Here is a 20591-nt window from a genome sequence, read left to right as displayed (position 1 = left end):
ATGACACACACACACGCACCCAGCCATCCACATGATCCAAAAGAAAACAAGATTTACCAGACTAGGCCACCTTCTTTCATTGTTCAGTGGTTCAGTTCTGACACTCACATGCTCATCATGAGTACCTTCAGTAGAGGACAGGGGTCAACATAGGCACTCTGACCAGACTGCAGCTACTCAGCAAACTACAATGCACTAGTGTTCAAGACACCTTTCTCTCATGGCCAGCTTTAAGTTTTTCAGCAATTTGTGCTATAGTAGCTCTTCTGACAGACAGACTGACTAGCCTTTACTACCCACATGCATCAATGAACCTTGGGTGCCCATGACCCTGTTGCCAGCTCACTGGCTGTCCTTCCATGAACCAGTTTTGGTAGGTACTAACCACTGCACACTGGGAACACTCGTTTTGAAAATGCTCTGTCTAGCTGTAACAATTTGGCCCTTGTCAAAATCGCTCAAATCCTTACACTTGCCCATTTTTCCTTGTTCCAAAAAATCACCTTCAAGAACTGACTGTTCACTTGTTGCCTAATATATTTTACCCCTTGAAAGGTGCCATTGTAATGAGATAATCAATGTTATTCACTTCACATGTCAGTTTTTTTTAATGTTGTGGCTATTTGCTGTACGTACATACCAACATATATTAGAAAGTAGGCAAATAGTTTTTCACAGAAACCATATCTACTGTATAACTCCACGAATGTGGTCATGTGCATGGAGAAAACTGTATAAAGCAATGTTCAAGTGCTCAGAGTGATTTTTTTAAAAGGCTTTGTATATTAGAACTGGAAGGTGTTGTTCAAAATGTAAATGTGAAACAAACAAAAGTATAAATTGGGGAATTAAACCTGGCAGCATCAAAAGATTGTCCATATCTTATGGTTCAACTCTCTCTTTTCTGTTGGTGTTCTTACCTCTTCATGAGGCCAGCCTGGATAAGCAGCTGTGCCAAGTCCTGGCTAACAGCAGCACTAGGGGATCCCACCATGAAGTGTAGAATTACCTGTAAAAAAAAAAAAAAAAAAAAAAGAAACAGATATAACATTAAAAATGTGATTAATCAGTAGCTGCCACAGACATTTCTTCATGCACAGAAGGGAATAATGTGCGTGGAAGATTTATAGGCAAATGCTTAAATAAATTATATTTGTTACATTATATCATTGGAGGAGTTTATATTTTGCTGAATGCTCCGATGACATGAGGAAACAACTTCTTTAATTTGCAGATTATGCTTCAATTATCTTACTTTATGTTTTCTTAATTATAAAATGTGATAGTCTCCTCCCTTATTCCATGTTATCAAATAGTGAAGAGAAAACTTGTTTATTAATTAAATCGGTCGCTTGCTTGCGTGTGGAGTTCAATTGAGGGATTAGATCTGATTGACTGTTGGCATTTAAGGTAAAACCTCTGGAGAGATAATTACCCAAGTATAAAGCCCCTATCACACTAAACAACTTTTCCAGCAGTTTCCTTTGCAAGCCTTATTTGCAGAATCATAGTGAGTCAGTGGCAGATAAAACATGCTCTTTTAACTACCAGTTGTGTAGTTCAACAACCCTAGTGACTCAATCTGCTTCTCACCCCAACAAAAGGGCTTGTGTATCTTCGAGAGCTGGCAACCAATGAATGCACACTCGGAAATACAATGCACACAATTCAGCCATAGGTAAGAATGACACCCAGAGTTTTGGACCAGACAAACAGAAGAGAGTTGCTTCCGTTGAATGTCTCATGTGTGTATTGAAAGAACCGAGAAAGGAAAATAAAAGGGCTAAGATTCCAAGTCATGTATATCCACTAGGCAAAAAGATCCAGCAACTGCTGTTGTTATTGCATGTCTGATGTCCCCATCTGAATTGAAGTCATGTAAACTGCACACTGTGTGGCAGTGAAAACAAAGTCAAGAATAACAGATGTGATATAACAGGTTTGAATATTCAGGCAATAAATACTATATAAACTACTTTGTTGTATCAGTGCAGAAGCCTTTTTTTAACAGAGTACTATTGCTTTTCTAAGTGTATACGATGCTTGTATCCATGTAAATGTGGCTTCAGTCATACACAATTGTTTCAGAGTTAGCTTTTACAAGTTGGTAATAATGTAAATTCACCTAAAGGGTTACACAACTGAGGATATGGGATTCTTTTAAACATCACACATTCAGCATGCCTCTCCTCTAATTAAAATTGCTGAAATAAACTGATTTGGGCAAGATCAATCTAATGCTTCCCATCAAAAATTTAATAAAACAAAAGCTTCTGTGTGTTATATAATCCCTTGCACAGCGTCAGCATCCTTTTCCATTTGCCTATGAAAAAAAAAAGTGTAAATGCCTTTGCTCAACTATCAGTAATACACTGCAAAGCTAACAAGAAAACACATTCTGAAATTAAAGATAAATTAACTGCCGTGTAGAGCATACAATTTTACATTTCCGTAGATAGCATCATTTTGAAGATGGCAGAAGACAAATATAAAAGGGCAAAGAACAATATAAAGAATTTTTTAAGACTTGAACATGTCATACACTAAAGAGTAGTGGGAGTCTGGGAGACAGATGAGTGTCAGATTTAAATTCATACTCATTTTAACAGTTCACTGGACAGTGAAACAATTGCAGAAATAAAGAAGCAGAAATCAGCACATGGTGACTGGTAAAAAAAAAAAAAAAAAAAAAATTACTGTAAATATTGTAAGAAAAAAGTCAGAGTTTTCAGGAATTTCCATTTGCCATATTCGCCATTCATTCACAATTAATATAGCAATATATTAATTGCCTTAATAGATGTAAGAAGAACACCTTCAAATCTGCTTATTTTACTTAAAATACTACTTATTGCTGTATACTGCTGTATTCTACTTTTACTTTCTTTGATTCACAGAAATGTATAAGAGTCAATTTTGGGTTTATTTATCTTAATCATTATGCACAATACACCATATTTTGAAGATGTGTATGCCGAATCCACATAACAATCAAAAGTAATAATGGTATTTTACCATACCCAAGGGTGTTTTCTTTCAAATAAATCACAAGTTTCCATGTGGTGTACTCTATTTCAACATACCACTTGCAGTTTCAAGAAGAGATCACCATGCCCCAAAGTGAATGTAAATGAATCATGCCTGCCAAACTTTCAGGAGAGACCATTCTTTGGTCAAATGCACTTGAAAACTCATCCCATTCAATTGAACATCCCTGAATCATGCATCTTGAACTTTAATGGGGATCACTCTTTGATCGAATGTACTTGTATTGTGCTGCCTCTTGCAGTTTCACATGGGGAACACCATCTCTCTTAAATGTCACTGAATTATGCCACATAAACTTTTACAGGGGACTGCTTTTTGATCAAATGTACTTATATCACGCAGTGCTGCGACCACTCGCAGTTTCATGTGGGGACTCCTCTTTCACCAATCAATTTTCATGTGGGGACTCCTCTTTCACCAATCAACTTAATGTCACAAATCCACTCCACTATTTCTGAGTATGCCAGTTTCCAACTTGCATGGCAAACGTGCTGTTTGGGTTGATTGGATGCACTATCTTGGCCCCTATGTGAATGGTTTAGGTGCATGTGTGTGTGACTAGCTCTGGGGACCTGTTCAGGGCGTGCCCTTCACCCAGGACTGCCAGGAAAGGCATTGCCTCCATCCAGTGACCTAGCACTGGAGGAAGATGGTATGAAAACATATGTATGAAATAAATTTATTTCAGATCTGAAATGCACAGAAAAAGCAACCTTTCTGGGGCAGCTGCAACAGAAGCCAGGTGAAGATCTATGAATTGCAGAACAAAAACCCCAATCTATTGTACGAAATACAAGGTTAACCTGTCTAGTGGTGAACAGAAGATATTTCAATGACTGGAAGAAAAATTAATTTTGAAAGTAAAGGTTTAGACAGGTACATAATTATACATAGTTACAAACTCTTTACTTGTTGCTTCAGAGTTATAAATAGTGCGTGTACAGTCAATCCTCAACATTCATGACTTCAAGCATTTTCGCAATTTTATATGTAACATCTTTTATTAATATTGCATTACCTTGGACAAGCCGCAGACACTCAGACTCCTCGCTTAGTCTCTCGAACGCCCCGATCAGAGCCTCCATTAACTCCGCGAAGATCACAGCATCGTCAGCAAAGTCAAGATCCGTGAATCTTTCTTCACCAACAGGATGTCCCACAGGGCAGCTCAATCAACTGAGTCGAACGCTTTGCGAAAATCGACAAAGGCTGCAAAGAAACTCTGCCGATATTCGCGTTTGCGCTCCATAAGAACCCTTAGTGCCAGGATGCGGTCGATGGTAGACTTCTTAGGCGTAAACCCAGACTGTTCCAGTCGCTGGTAGGTGAGCAGGTGATCCCATTGAGGACTACCCTAGCAAGGACCTTACCCGGCACCGAGAGCATTGTTATGCCCCTGTAGTTGCTGCAATCCAAGCGATCACCCTTCCCTTTCCAGATGGGGGCGACAAGTCCCTTTTTCCAGTCAGTTGGGATGATGCCAGTCTGCCAAATGGAAGAAAAGATTGCTTGCTATGCCAGGAGGACAGCCTTACCACCAGCCTGGAGAAGTTCACCCCAGATACCACAGATCCCTGTTTCCCCCCCTCAGCTGGTTCACCACCTGTGCAATCTCAGTGAGATTGGGTGGTTCACAAATAATTGGAGGATCAGCCTCAAGAACCATGGACCCAGAGATATCCAACGTCCTAGCCAGAGGATCAGCTTTGAACAACTGCTCAAAGTAGCCAGCCCAGCGGGTCATAACTACAATGTCATCCGTAAGGTCCGTTCCATCAGCCTTCATGACTGCGAGTCTCTAGGAACAGATTCGGATGTGCGTAATGCTTTGATTCCTCTGTAAGCAGGACGTGGGTCGCTAGACCACAGATGGTGTGTCACTTGCTCACAGATTCCTCTAACAAACGCCTCTTCATCTGCCCTCAAAGCCCTCGCAGCCGTCCTTCTCAGTTCCTGGTACAGACCAGAGTTGCAATTGAGCCTTGCGCGACTCTTCTTGATGATATTTAGGGTGCCTTGCGAGACGAAACACCTCCGGTGTTAATGTTAGTAGTGCTAGCTATTAAAAAATAAATTTGCAAAAAGCATTAATAGCAATAAACGAAATTGTACTTTCTGAAAGGTTTTTTTTGTTTCTCTTCAAGAGTTTGCCCTGAAACACTAAAATGGTAAAAAGTGGATTCAGAAAATGTGTCAACTATCTAAGCAGCTTGCATCACTAACCTATAGATGTTACTGGAAGTGGCCATTCTTTACATTGAGACAACATAAATGTAAAATTTAAAATATTTGTTGAAAAATGTTTTTGGAGCTTTCACTTCTTATGAACGATACCAGAAAGACAATTTAGGAATATTCATACTGCCTTCTTCAAATGTTTTAACTGGTCATTTGCTAACTTATTGCTTGTGTCATACAGATCAGTTTTCTGTCCATCCATATAGAAATGTTTGTGGATTTACTTGGTGTATAGAATGCTATGTATTGTATTGCATGACAAACTAAAAAATATTTTATTAATATTGTGCATTTTTAAAGTATAATTTTATAATTACATTCTCAAGCATACCAATAAATAAAATAGATAAAAGCCAGATTTTATTTGTTCAGGAGTATTTTACCTTTTCTATTGGTTACTATAGGCTTACGTTCCTCACACAAAGACTTAATTACAGATTTCATATGTATGACTAGTTTCGGTATGTCACCATTTAATCATGTCAGGTTCATTAGATTCAACACCTTTTGCCTTCTGAAAATGTAGGATTTATGTATGCATTATAGATGCATAAATAGCTTCACAAGGAGTTCTTCAGAAGCTTCACATTGATTAAAATCAGTAGAGATGCAAGGCATGAATGATTTAAAGAGATTTCAGAAAATAGTATGACAGCTGTTGGAACTAGCAGTGAATTTAAGAGATTTAAGAGATAGTTCAACATTTATCTTTTTTCTAGACTACCTTGAGACAAACAAAATTCCGAACAAGGCCAGGCAAGTTCAGAATATGAACAACCTTATATTGTATATAATTTCTCAATGCTTTTCATTCACGCACTCACAAACATTGTTTCACTGTTTGTTAAGCTTCATACATTTCTGCACAAGAATTGGTTTCTGTGACAATGAATATTGAGTAGCTTATGTGTAACAAACTGTTTAAAGTGTAAATCTTTCACTTATTACTGGATAACTGTATTCAGGGTTGCATGTAAAAATAAACACTCTGTCTTGACAAACATTATTTTTAATATGCTGAAATGAGAGGTATAGTCCCTACATCAGAGGCATTCCCCTCCAAAACTGGTTCTGGTGATGCTGGTAGCTAAATGATAACCCATTCTTTACATTAATCTTTAAATTCTCAATTATTTAAAACAACTAACAAATGAGAAGGTAAAAGTGTTTAAATTACATAATAATCTATATAGAACTGTGTAATAAAATGTTTAATATCATAAACTAAAACATATATGAAAAATACTTTTTATCTGTATAGAAATAATGTCTGATTTTTCTTGATATTACTGCAAATAAGGAAGGAAGGTTTATTGTAAAACTCTCATACACAAATTCCATTTAGGTTACTAAATATTACTAAATATTTAAGCTAAGAAAGCACATTAAGATAGGTAATGTCAGGAAATATTGGTGCTGTATTTTCTCTCATTTGACAAATGTCTATATGCCATTAAAACCCATCAAGAAGAAGAAAAGGTTATTTCAGTGAATGCAACCTATGGATTATCATAAAAAATGTGTATATATATTTAAAATTGTATATATCATAATATATATTTACTATCTATAAAAGAGTTCATGCGTTTAGCTAATGCTGAAATGGTGTACTGACCAATAGTAGGGAAGCACCATTAACTTTATTATTTAAATCAGGCTGAAGACCTGTGTTTTTATTTTAATAGTAACATTGCGTAATCAAGAGGTGCTACTGATTAGTCTGTTTATATTATTTTTCAACAACTGTAGAAAATGTTTAAACTTTTTCTATAGTCTTTCCTATGTTAATTTCATTTTTGGCATCCTGCAATTAAACTTGGTGTAACTTGGAATAATGAATTTCCCACCAATAACAGAGTCATTATCAGAGCACTGTGATATTTTAGTAAATTATCATAATTTGCTGGGATGCACTGCATAGTGGAGTTTAAGACCACCAATATGGAAGTAAAATTTCAATACAAAATAACTTAGGAGTCTGAACGACATCAACATTCCTGTTTACAGTTTGTGTGATTTAAAATGTAACAAAATTGTACACCTGTGACAATTACATCCAGCTAAAATTATTTTTTCTTTATTTTAACCAAATATTTTTCTACTTAAGAGCAAAAAATGGCCGTTTCCTTCATTTAAAAGCAGTGACCAAACAAGAAACTACATAAAAAAACATTTATGAGCTTCATGAGCATGAATAAATACTCTTCACACGTATCATCCAGTATTATATATGAGAATTTCCCATCTCACTTGATCATAAATCATGACAGCATGCTTTAAAACATACATCTAACAAGGCTTAGCTGTAACCCAATTCTCTCATCAATCATATACATAGAATTTACAAGTCTTATTACAACAACAAAGGTGGTTGATAAGAGTGCTAGAGAATAAAAGCTGAAAAAAACAAAACAGAGTTTGGTTTCATGCCTGGGTAATGAACAGATCTTTGCTATTAGGAAAATGAAGGGAAATCATCAAGCAAAGGTAAACAAGCTCTATTATACATTTGCAGATCTGGAGAATGTGACGGAGCTACAAGAGGAGTGCTTTGAGAACGTTAGGTATGGAAAAATGTAGAATCTGTAGTGATGTTAAGGTATGAGGAAACATGAACAATGTTTAAGAGAGATGAGAGAAATATATTTTGAGGTGAAGGTGTGGTTGCGATACGTAATCTGCTCAGAATGTATTGTTCTGTGATAGTGATGAAGGTGGTGACCAAAGAAGTGTCCTGCAATGGGTACTCTTGTATGCCAATGATTTTTGTACTTATGGCAAAATGTAAAGATGAACTGAAGAAGGTAATGAGAGGAAAGACCAAAATTATGGAACACATCATTTTAGACTGTTGTCTAAAAGAAAATACTTATTATCTAAACAAATTGAAAATAAACATAATATTGTTGTCTATCCAATTATCTTCAAAAATGTATTTTTATACAAGTGGCATCTTTTGTTCCTTTCTTTATGAGGAAAAAGGTTATGTGGCTATCAAGGTTTTAATGTAATAATCTGACAGTGACACTGGTACCTTCTAACAATTAAAATCGAATCTCAGCAACAGACGGAGAGCCTCATACTTTATGAAAATTAACAATGGAGTATGCTAAAATTCCAAAATCAGGTTGAAAATCTCTAATTCATAATTTCTGGGACTAAAAGTATTTTGGAATACTGGCATCTTCCTAAAACATCTATCCTCAACTCCTCTAGTCCAGGCATTTTAAATGGTCAGTATTTCAGAGAGAGAATAAAAGAATCTGCCTTGACGTTGTGAGAAAATGAAAAGCCAAAATAACCATTATTCATTCAGATATCTGTAGTACAAGGTAACTGAAGCTAAATGATTAATTTGTACATTATAATGAGTGCAGTTACAAAAGAGACACACACACATGCATAGACCACTGAAGGTACTTGGCTCCACTTGTTTGACAAGTGCTTCTGTCTTCTACAATATATTTCTGTCACTCTGATTATTGCACCACTATGTGGCATAACAACAGCAAATTAAGACTTTAGAGATGCATTGCAGAATACAGGTATATTACTCGTTAAAACACGGCAGCTATTTTCTGGTATGGCATGTTTGCATTTTCATGTAGACAGTAATGTTAACTTCCTTTAGTTATTCGGTTAGGTGTGCAGTCAGAAGGTGGGTGCTGTACAGTGAGAAGGTGGATGCTGTGCAGCCTTGTCTGTGCTTCTAATGGTGCCATTAGGCACATTTATGGAGTCAGGTATTTTGAGTACTGAAATCCATATCTCCTATGGAACTTAATTATCAATTAACTTAATTATAGTCCTGTTCACCTACTTTTGATGAGATGCAATACTTTGAATTAATTTTTTTTACCATTCATAGTTGCATGAATATAGCGGACAATACTTTCAGCCTTACATCAACTTTTGCACTATCATCGTAACTCAACAACAGCTGTTTCAGTTTTGAATTTTGAAATTTTGGATTAGGGATACATTTAATTATAAACATAGAAATTAATGATAGGAAGCTTAGTATTATGGTATTTAGCATTGTGGTATTTACGTAGTATCCAATTGCTTAAGAGTAAAGGGCGGGCCCTGGAAAAAGATTTCTAAGGGGCCACTAAAAAAAATAAAGAAATACTTTTGTTTTTTATTAGTATCAAAAGAATTGATAGACTAAAATTATACACACAAATATTTATGGTAATTTAATAACAATGCTCTTTTCAGGTTAATTGAATTTTACGTAGTAATGCTGTCAGATTGAAAGTTGCTATTTGAATATTATTCAATTTTTTTTTTTTTTAAGGTCTTATTAGAAGGAAAAAGCTGAAATTTGTTTATAAAAGTATGGTTGTTTATTTTACCTGCACTCATTTTGGCATCATGTTACTCCAGATGTTCTGTGCAAAGAAGGCATTATTTTGCAGATTTGTTTATGCTTCCACTATCATTTTGTAATTTTGAATGGTCAACTTGTTATCTTCAATAGCAAAACTTAACAATCAGTTCCCTTCACAATGTAGTTTTTTTTTCCTGATCCCATAAGTGTACTTGGAAAAATGTTTTCTAAACGCTTTTCATGCACCCTGAAAGTTTCATTTTATGTCTAACGCTGTCCCATTCAATCTTAAACCTGAGATCCCCGTCGTTTAAAGCTAAGCAAATGCTAAAGAAATGAAAACAACTCAATCTAATTTTCCTTTTATTAAAATGCTTTAAAATCTCTACTTTAAAGAGCCACCATGCCGTGGCCTACAATAACTCTTCATCTTACGTGGCAGCTGGTTTGACACCTAATACCTAAAACAATAAGGAGCAATAAAAAAATGTCAAGCCACTGGTATTGAAATATTACTATTAGTAAAGGAGAGAAAAAAGTAGACAGATTATGCGGAACCTGACTTAATACTCTGACAATTCCACTTTTTCAGGCGAGTCCATAGGTGCTGACAGTCTTTTTATTCCGAATGCTGTGATATTAAAAGGTACCCTGCTGCTGCCCATTGGGCGCCTCCAAAATAATAAAAGAAGTCCACCTTTGACCTGCTTGCCTCTTGCCTGCTTTTTTTTACTTCAGTCGCCGTTCTCACCATGTCACAGTCTTACTAATTGACCCGTATTCCTCATGATACTTGTTAAGACAATGAGCCATAAAAACAATCACATGGGCTGGCACCACACTACTCTACATTATCTTTTTTTTTCTTCCGTTTTTCTACTCACAGTGCCAAATCACGAAGTGCTTATGACAATGAGCCGTTGTGTTGTGAAGCTCCTATCACGAAAGCTGGTGACCTTCAGAAACCTGACTTCTGACTGGGTTGTGACTTTGGATCTGCCAGATCTCTGTCTATCAGAGTTTCTTCCAGTTTCCAATTGCCTTTGGATTGTGTAGGACACTGTACTCACTGACACTTTGATTTTTCTTTGCAATTTCTCCAAATGAAAGCCCTACACTTCAAAGGGTAATAATGCTGTGTCTCAAATCATTAATTATTTTCATTCATTACATTTCAACTGATTAAATCTGAATAAAAACTGAAGTGAACTGTAAAACGTTTGGCCAGTAGTATAGTTCATTTCGAGGTTTGTGAGAGCACCTAAACTAGAAGCATTAGAAAGTAAGAACAGCTTTAAAAACCTGATATACTTCCTTACATTAGTATGAAGAAATGTTCTGAATGGATTCTAAATTGGCCCTAGTGTGTGCTTGGTGTGTGGGTGTGTTTGTGTGTGTCCTGCGGTGGGTTGGCACCCTGCCCAGGATTGTTTCCTGCCTTGTGCCCTGTGTTGGCTGGGATTGGCTCCTATCTATTTTCCAACCCGCTGAATCCAAACACAGGGTCACAGGGGTCTGCTGGATCATCAGTAGTCAATAACACAAGATGTGCTGGATTGCAGAATGATTCTTATGAGGAAATTTTATAATAAACAAATTCTAATATTAATATGATATGATCTACTCAGGGAAAAAACAACTACACAATCTCAGTGCAAATACGTGTTTGCAGGCCAAGTGTATGAAGCAAGTGGGATCATCAGTAGTCAATAACACAAGATGTGCTGGATTGCAGAATGATTCTTATGAGGAAATTTTAAAATAAACAAAATCCTAGTACACCCAGTAAAGGCAACAGTAACACTTGCTTAAGAGCAGATTAGTAGCTGTCAAGTACATAGATACTCTGCATTTGCGTTGAATGGTTACACAGATAATTGAGCTTTGCTATTTACTAAGTACTTGTATATTAAAGGAACATACTCAGGCCTAGAATACTGCATGTAGTGAACATGTAACAGTGGTTCAAAGAAGAATCTCACTTGTGATTTCTGTACAATTGGTCTTTGGCAATAGTGAAAAAAATTTATGCAGCAAAAAAGTATTGGAAAAATAATATATATGAGGGGAGGACCCAGAAGTTTCCAGAAAAAAAAATTATATAACTTTTAGCAATTCTATTTGAGTGTCATAATACTCCCCCTTGGCTTGAATGTAATACACTTCTAGAGTTCTTCCATTCCTAGAAACATTTTCTGTACTCATCTTTTCTTACCATGTATACTGCCTGCTGCAATTATTTCTGTATTTCTAACATGGTAGCAAATTGCCTTCCCTTCGTTCGCCGTTTTAATCTTAGAAACTTAAAGAACTCACAGGTAATAAGATCTGATTTAAATAGTTTAGTATGAAACCCAGCAACAGGGGATGCACAAACAAGAGTGTTTCTTCGTGCTGGTCCCAAGCCTGGATAACTGGGGAGGGTTACGTCAGGAAGGGCATCTGGTGTAAAATTTTGCCAAATCAATATGCGGACAACAATACAAACTTCCATACCGGATCGGTCGAGCCCCGGGTTAACAACAACCGCCACTAGTACTGTTAGCCAACAAGGTGCTGGCAGAAATTGGGCTACTGTTGGCCAAAGACGAAGAAGGAGAAGAAGGAGGGGGAGACGTGCCCGGAGGCAGGAGGACAGAAGGAAAGTAAAGAGAGTGGAACTGAGGGTAGGAACTTTGAATGTTGGCAGTATGACTGGTAAAGGGAGAGAGTTACCAGATATGATGGAGAGAAGGAAGGTTGATATATTATGCATGCAAGAGACTAAATGGAAGGGGAGTAAGGCCGGCCAGGGAGATCGGAGGTGGATTCAAATTGTTCTATCATGGTGTGGATGGGAGGATAAATGGGGTAGGAGTTATTCTGAAGGAACAGTATGTCAAGAGTGTTTTGGAGGTGAAAAGAGTTTCAGGCAAAGTAATGATTATGAAGCTGAAAATTGGAGGTGTGATGATGAATGTTGTTAGTGCATGTCCACCACAAGTTGGGTGTGCAATGGGTGAGAAATAAGATTTTTGGAGAGAGTTGGATAAAGTGATGAACAGTGTACCCCAAGGGACAAAAACTGGTGATTGGAGCAGATTTCAATGGGCATGTTGGTGAAGGGAACAGTGGAGACGAGGAGGTGATGGGTAGGTATGGTGTCAAGGAGAGGAACGAAGAAGGTCAAAGGATAGTGGATTTTGCCAAAAGGATGGACATGGCTGTTGTGAATACGTATTTTAAGAAGAGGGAGGAACATAGGGTAATGTACAAGAGTGGAGGAAGATGCACACCAGTAGATTACATCCCATGCAGAAGAGATGATCTGAAGGAGATTGAAGACTTCAAAGTGGTGGCAGGGGAAAGTGTAGTTAGGCAGCATAGGATGGTGGTCTGTAGGATGATGTTGGATATCAAGAAGAGGAAGAGAATGAGGGCAGAGCCAAGGATCAAATGGTGGAAGTTGAAAAAGGAAGACTGCAAGGTTGAGTTTAGGGAGGAGGTGAGACAGGCACTAGCTGGCAGTGAAGTGTTACCAGACAGCTGGGAAACTACAGCAGATGTAGTAAGGGTGACAGCAAGAAGGGTGCTTGACGTGACATCTGGAAAAAGAAAGGCGGAAAAGGAAACCTGGTGATGGAATGAGGAAATACAGGAGAGTATACAGAGGAAGAGGATGGCAAAGAAGAAGTGGGATAGTCAGAGAGCTGCAGAAAGTAGACAATAGTACAAGAACATAAGACGCAAGGTGAAGAGAGAGGTGGTGAAGGCTAAAGAAAAGGTGTTTGATGAGTTGTATGAGAGGTTGGACACTAAGGAGGGAGAAAAGGACCTGTACCGATTGGCTAGACAGAGGGACCGAGCTGGGAAAGATGTGCAGCTTGTTAGGGTGATAAAGGATAAAGATGGAAACATACTCACAAGCGAGGAGAGTATGTTGAGCAGATGGAAAGAGTACTTTGAGAGGCTGATGAATGAAGGGAATGAGAGAGAGAAGAGGTTAGATGATGTGGAGATAGTGAATCAGGAAGTGCAACGGATTAGAAAGGAGGAAGTAAGGACAGCTATGAAGAGGATGAAAAATGGAAAGGCCGTTGGTCCAGATGACATACCTATGGAAGCATGGAGGTGTTTAGGAGAGATGGCAGTGGAGTTTTTAACCAGATTGATTAATGGAATCTTGGAAAGAGAGAGGATGCCTGAGGAGTGGAGAAGAAGTGTACTGGTGCTGATATTTAAGAATAAGGGGGGTGTGCAGGACTCCAGTAACTACAGTGGAATAAAATTGATGAGCCACAGCATGAAGTTATGGGAAAGAGTAGTGGAAGCTAGATTAAGAAATGAGGTGATGATTAGTGAGCAGCAGTATGGTTTAATGCCAAGAAAGAGCACCACAGATGCAATGTTTGCTCTGAGAAGGTTGATGGAGAAGTTTAGAGAAGGCCAGAAGGAGTTGCATTGCATGTTTGTGGACCTGGAGAAAGCATATGAAAGGGTGCCTCGAGAGGAGCTGTGGTATTGTATGAGGAAGTCGGGAGTAGCAGAGAAGTACGTAAGACTTGTACAGGATATGTACGAGGAAGAGTGACAGTGGTGAGGCTGGCGGTAGGAGTGACAGATACATTCAAGTTGGAGGTGGGATTACATCAGGGATTGACTCTGAGCCCTTTCTTATTTGCAATGGTGATGGACAGGTTGACAGACGAGATAAGCCAGGAGTCCCCGTGGACTATAATGTTTGCTGACGACATTGTGATCTGTAGCGATAGTAGGGAGCAGGTTGAGGAGACCCTGGAGAGGTGGAGATATGCTCTAGAGAGGAGGGGAATGAAGGTCAGTAGGAACAAGACAGAATACATGTATGTAAATGAGAGGGAGGTCAGTGGAATGGTGAGGATGCAGGGAGTAGAGTTGGCAAAGGTGGATGAGTTTAAATACTTGGGATCAACAGTACAGAGTAATAGGGAGTGTGGAAGAGAGGTGAAAATGAGAGTGCAGGCAGGGTGGAATGAGTGGAGAAGAGTGTCAGGAGTAATTTGTGACAGACGGGTATCAGCAAGAGTGAAAGGGAAGATCTACAGGACGGTAGTGAGACCAGCTATGTTAAATGAGTTGGATACGGTGGCACTGACCAGAAAGCAGGAGACAGAGCTGGAGGTAGCAGAGTTAAAGATGCTAAGATTTGCACTGGGTGTGACGAGGATGGATAGGATTAAAAATGAGTACATTAGAGGGTCAGCTCAAGTTCGATGGTTGGGAGACAAAGTCAGAGAGGCGAGATTGTGTTGGTTTGGACATGTGCAGTGGAGAGATGCTGGGTATATTGGGAGAAGGATGCTAAGGATAGAGCTGCCAGGGAAGAGGAAAAAAGGAAGGCCTAAGCGAAGGTTTATGGATGTGATGAGAGAGGACGTGCAGGTGATGGGTGTAACAGAGCAAGATGCAGAGGACAGAAAGATATGGAAGAAGATGATCCACTGTGGCAACCCCTAACGGGAGCAGCCAAAAGAAGAAGAAGATGAAGAAATAGTTTAGTGCGAATCAACAACCACATTGTTTTTGATCAAAAATTTTGATTGACAATGCATTCAGATTGGCAGTAATAGTACAGTGGTGTGTGCAGCTGTATTGTCATGGTGAAACATTGTGTGCAGGTGCCCCATCATAGTGCAAAATGCAATTTTGTGTGCGCCATGCATTTTTCTCACCCTACAATTTCCAAAGATGATTCAGTAGTTTAGTGTAATGTTACAGATAAGTGGACTATTCACTGAGAAACTTTATTTTCTGTCAATTCGTAAAAATTAGACCATTATTGTCCTGATGTTCAATACAACCTACCCTGCTTTGTTCATTCTGGAGGAGAAAAAAAAAATCACTTTAGTCATATGCACAACTGTAGAATGTCAGAAATACACATCTTGATCAACTCAGAATAATGATACATGGTATACTAATTAACAAGACCGTAGGCATACAGTATGTAGCAGCACAGTTGATAAATACACCCTATTAACATGCTATTGACAAATTCTGGGAATTTTTGACCACAACAACACCATATATAAAATCAATGACAACACCCTGTGGAAGAACAATCGTGATGAATTATACTAAAAACCACACCTTTGACCTTAAACTGCACATACCCAAGAAGCAGAGGAGGATCACAGTTTCACCTGATGTATGTAAAGACCTTAATACAAAAGCTTCAAATAAGTGATTCCTACAGATCACACTCTCACATTTACCTTCATGGAACTACATGGAACTAAGTATATTTTTGTACATTTAACAAACAAAGCACTTAACAGTTAGCTGTGCATTTATTGTCAAGAATAGTAGTTGCTGTTATACATTCTGCACTGTGTAATCTTGCGCAGCAGAATGAGTCTTCTGGTATGAGCTGTGGGGTTTACAAATCCTGTGAAAAAGAAATACAGGTGTCCTTAAGAGTGCCTCCAGCTTTCTAAAATACTCAAGATGAGGTATGTTCCTGCAAAGATAAGTAATTCAGCTTTTGAACATTTTTAGTATATGTTTATCACTCCTAATTTTAAAAGAGAAACACTCGAGTATCACCTGTTAAAATGCAATTTTTCAGATAGGACAATATAGCATTTGAAGATGTAAATGGCAAGAATCTAGGAACCTGCAGTGAGCAATGAAATGTTTAAGGAATATGTTAATATAAATTCTTATTACAAATCTTGCATTTTAACCATTATTGGGAGGCACAAAACCTGAACACTTTGAATGTTAACTAAGCATTCTCTAAGCATATTCTTTTTTATTGATTAGGAACCAGAATCTAAAGCTGACAGCTAGTAAACATAAAATTTATGTATTGACTGTTACTCATCTCCCTTTTCAAGCAATTTTTTTAAACCAAAAACATTTATGAGCAATATCAATTTCCAATGTAAACAGTAGTAAGAAGCACATTATGTCTCCAAAACAACAACTTCCTAAACAGCCACAGTTTCCAAATGACGATATAAAATTTGTTATGGGTTATCGATAAAGGGAATGAGACAGAGTATTGGAATTAGGGGGAGAACTTTGTTCTTTGATGGAAACAGAATTGTCTACATCTTAACATCCGCAAAACAAAGATACTGCTTATTGACTTTCATTGCACCAAAGAGCCTCTAGATCTGGTCACTATTCAAGTCCACTCCTAAAAGTACATGGGGGTCAACATTAATGACAACTTGGACAAGTCTCAGAATACAGAAGAACTATATACATAAGGCAGAGCATAGGACAAGCTCTATTCCCCATGGAGGAAGAAGCAAAGGAGAGAATTAAAACAAAACTGAGAGCCAGTATGAACAATGCTGCACATCCTCTCTCTGATAGATGAAGTACTTTCAGCCAAAGAATCATTGTCAAGAAATGAAACAGGGCCTCAGCCTTCTTTAAACCAAAAGTGCATAATGCCTCACCCTGACAGTCAATTCAATATTTTTTTTTTTTTTTTTTTACTTTTCTCAGTTTTTGGTCATTCTGGTGTGTGTTCAGACCACAGTGTGTCTAAGAGTTTTGGAAAAAAGCCAGATATCCTTCAGGGGACAAATAAAGTTAGAATGAAGGAACAAACAAACAAACAAACAAACAAACGAACATTCTTTCTATCAATCTATAATGCAGATGAAGAGTAGAAAGACATATGCACTTATGTGGGCACAATGTGGGTAGGGCTGTAGTTGTAAAAGGAGCCTATCCAGTCTTCTTGACATATAGCAGTGGCTGAGCACCTAGCCCAGTTGGCAGTGATGCTCACAGTGAAGACTAAACTGAAGTTACTTGGAGATTAAATATTTAATTAAGTATATAACGTCAACAGGTCTACATTTTACAACAATTACACTTCAAATCTGAACTTCCACTAGAAAGCTACTTTTACTATTTGTCAGTTATAAACACTATTAAAAGAAACCTGAGGAAATTTATAATCTTTCCTTACTATCAATAGTTGCCACTATACTATGTATTGATGAAGAAAAGGCTGCAAGGAGCAACTACAGAGTTTACCAGATTATCTCAAACAGTGTACCCATATATTTTCTATGGAAAATTTGAGAATTGGACCTTTTAATTAGAATAAAAATGTATAAAGCAATAACCAGCCATCAACAAGATATACGTCTCAACCATTTGTGAAAAGCATAATATAATTCAATTAATATCATACATTGTACACATTTATCTCGATTAAGATTATCCAAAATATACCTAGAACTATAAACAAATTGTGAGGATGACATTGATCAAGTTTAGCCTTGCTAGAATGTGTTCTAAATGTCCTACACTTTAACCATATAGGCCTACGGAAAAACATTTGCTTATTTGTCAGATAATTTTGAATTTACGATTATTCCAAATTCTCTGATATCATTAAGGTGGCTTCACACAAATCACAGACTGCACCTGTGATTGTCCAAAATGGAGTGAGACATCAGAAGCGATTCCTAGTCTTATAATTTGACATCTTCATTTTGGCCAGCATCAGCAAATGAAGTCAGTATATTTCACATGCTCTTCAACTAAAAGCTGTATAAGTGTATTGTTGCCCTTATTTCAATTAAATAAGAAGGGACAATACACTGTAATGAAAAAAAAAAGAAAATCAGTTGTGGTATCTTACACTTGATTTGATCATTATCTTATTTTACTCAAAGTGACAGAATCTACCTTCCCAACTCAGTCGCCAAATGACATGTTGGTTTTTTTTTTCTTAAATTTTGAAAAGATCCAATTTTCTCTGCAAAGTACAATCTAAAGAATTATTAGAATTTATCAAGAATTTATTAATGTTTATTATATAGCTCTTTGAATTGGGTAAGACAGTGGTAATATTGATGTGATTGGACTTAATTTGAAATTGGAACATACTGTATGTTTCAAATTAGCTGATTTTTTTTTTTTTTTTTTACTTTATGCAATTCATCGTAGAGAGGTAGGAGATTGGTGTGGATACTGACCTGATTAAATTTAATTTGAACATGGAACATGAATATATGGAGGTAGCATTAATTTAATTCTTGTGTGTTAATTTTCTAATTAATTGTAATGAGACATATTATGGGAGGAAGAGGTATTATGACAATAGTCAGCACACCAAGATGTCAGATAACACAAATTGCTATAAATTAAATAATGTCTTTTGAAGTGGTGAGTCTACATATCCAATATATGCTAAAATAAGGTTCACAGCTATATAAAAATAAATCTATGTAATTAAACACATGAAATATGCTTCTTTTACAAGACAAAGAAACATGTTTATGTGAAGAAAAGTATTTATGATAATAAGTAACTGTTCAGTGTAAACAAAGTATTTGTCAAATCCTCACAACAAAGAACACAATTTAGAGGATTTAATTTTTTAATAATTAATCTTTTAGGGTTTTAATTAAAATTTACAAACTACGGTACAACTTATAAATAATATTCACAAAAACTATGCCCTAATAAAGCGATTTGCCACAAGCATTGAAGAACTTAAACGGTGCTGGAGAAGAAACCACTGGCAGCATAGTAAATAGAAAAATTGAATACCCTTAAATACCCAAACATCCTTAAATTAAAGTCACAAGGTACACTTAAATCACATCTGAATTGTTTGATCTGTAATTTTAAACTGTGTAGCAGAAGGATAAAACAAGGAAAATCTGTCTTTGTCCAAACATTACAGAGTGCACTGTAAATACCATCTTGCATTTAAATTTGACAATAATCTGTTCTTATCCAATTGATTAATTAATCAAAGTGGTAATTAACCAATTAGTGGATTATCAAAAATAGTTGCTTGTTGTAGCCCTAGCCGAGATTATGAACTAAACATCCAAAATACAACTTTTGACTTATTAGAAATAATTACATTTTAAAAGGATTTTCTATATGCTCAATCATGAATCACAAAACTGTTACGGGACAGAGAGAGCTGCTGGTGTTGCAGTTTAACACAATACTTGAAATAAATCACAATTAAAAAAAAATAAAATAAGAAATTGGTCCAAACAGAAATCATGGGGTGAGGGATATAAATGCCAACAGCATAAACACTGTTGACTAATTTACTTGCAACATTTCTTAAAATGCTACAACCTAAACATATAATATCAGTTTCTCAAAATAAGATTACAGTCTCCCGGTTCCAGCCACAGTTCTGGTGTACGTAAAGACAAAGCTGAATGAGCACATCTAATTATAATGGCAGAATCAATAAAGAAGAACAGTTAGTGGCAGTGGTAAGGTTGGCACCAGACTACACAGTGGACATCTTGTAGACACAGACAAAAAAAGGTGGTAATTTTCAAAAACAAAAGTGGGCTTTATTGAAAAGTGCACAAAAACACAAAAGTAATGTTCCAATCAAAAATAAGTGAGTAATATAAATAGTGAAGCTGTCAGTCCCAAAATGAAAAATAAAGACAAAAACATATATACACAAAATTGTAGTCTTCCTGAAGAAAGAAAAATAAACACACACACATATAAATATACACATACTGTAAGGGATGGCTGGCAGCCCAACCCAGTCGGGACGCCCAAAAGATGGAAGGATGGGGGAAGGTGGTTGCTGCCTCCCCCAGAACGCTAGATGGCAGCCTTCTTGGTTTACAGCTGTGTCCCAGATTCCCACAGGGCACCATGGGACTTGGGGTTCAATATTTCAGCTCCGTTGGGTACCGTGGGTGCTGTGGAATAGAAATATGATAGGACGTTTCTGCCTGACAAATGGCAAATATAGAAGGATGGGATTGGCCTCAAAAAACGAGCCAGAGTTGGGATGTGAAGGACAAAGCTTGCGAGGAGGAGTGGAGGTGAGTGAGAAGAAGAAAAGGATTGTGTGCTATATCAGTTGGTGCTTTTGTACTGTGCTGTGAAGTGTAGGAAAAAAAGAAAAATACTTCCCTACCTGAATAAAACGTGTGTTGTATTGATCTGTTGTCTCAGCCTGTCTGTGTGAGGGTTTGGGGAG

General features: G+C 37.2%; 1 protein-coding gene across 4 annotated transcripts in view; it reads right to left on the bottom strand.

The window, feature by feature from the left end:
- Positions 1-20591, bottom strand: part of gtf2h4 (general transcription factor IIH, polypeptide 4) — a 104823-nt gene that overhangs the window by 47825 nt on the left and 36407 nt on the right. For all 4 annotated transcript variants that reach the window (XM_028800570.2, XM_028800585.2, XM_028800577.2 and 1 more), the window contains exon 6: positions 921-1009. In XM_028800570.2, coding sequence (XP_028656403.1) covers positions 921-1009 — 89 coding nt within the window. The remainder of the gene's footprint in view (positions 1-920; positions 1010-20591) is intronic.

This window comes from Erpetoichthys calabaricus, chromosome 1 (genome assembly GCF_900747795.2).
Source record: "Erpetoichthys calabaricus chromosome 1, fErpCal1.3, whole genome shotgun sequence".
NCBI lineage: Eukaryota > Metazoa > Chordata > Cladistia > Polypteriformes > Polypteridae > Erpetoichthys > Erpetoichthys calabaricus.
The sequence above is the reverse complement of the archived record's forward strand: the minus strand, read 5'-3'. Positions and strand labels throughout refer to the sequence as shown.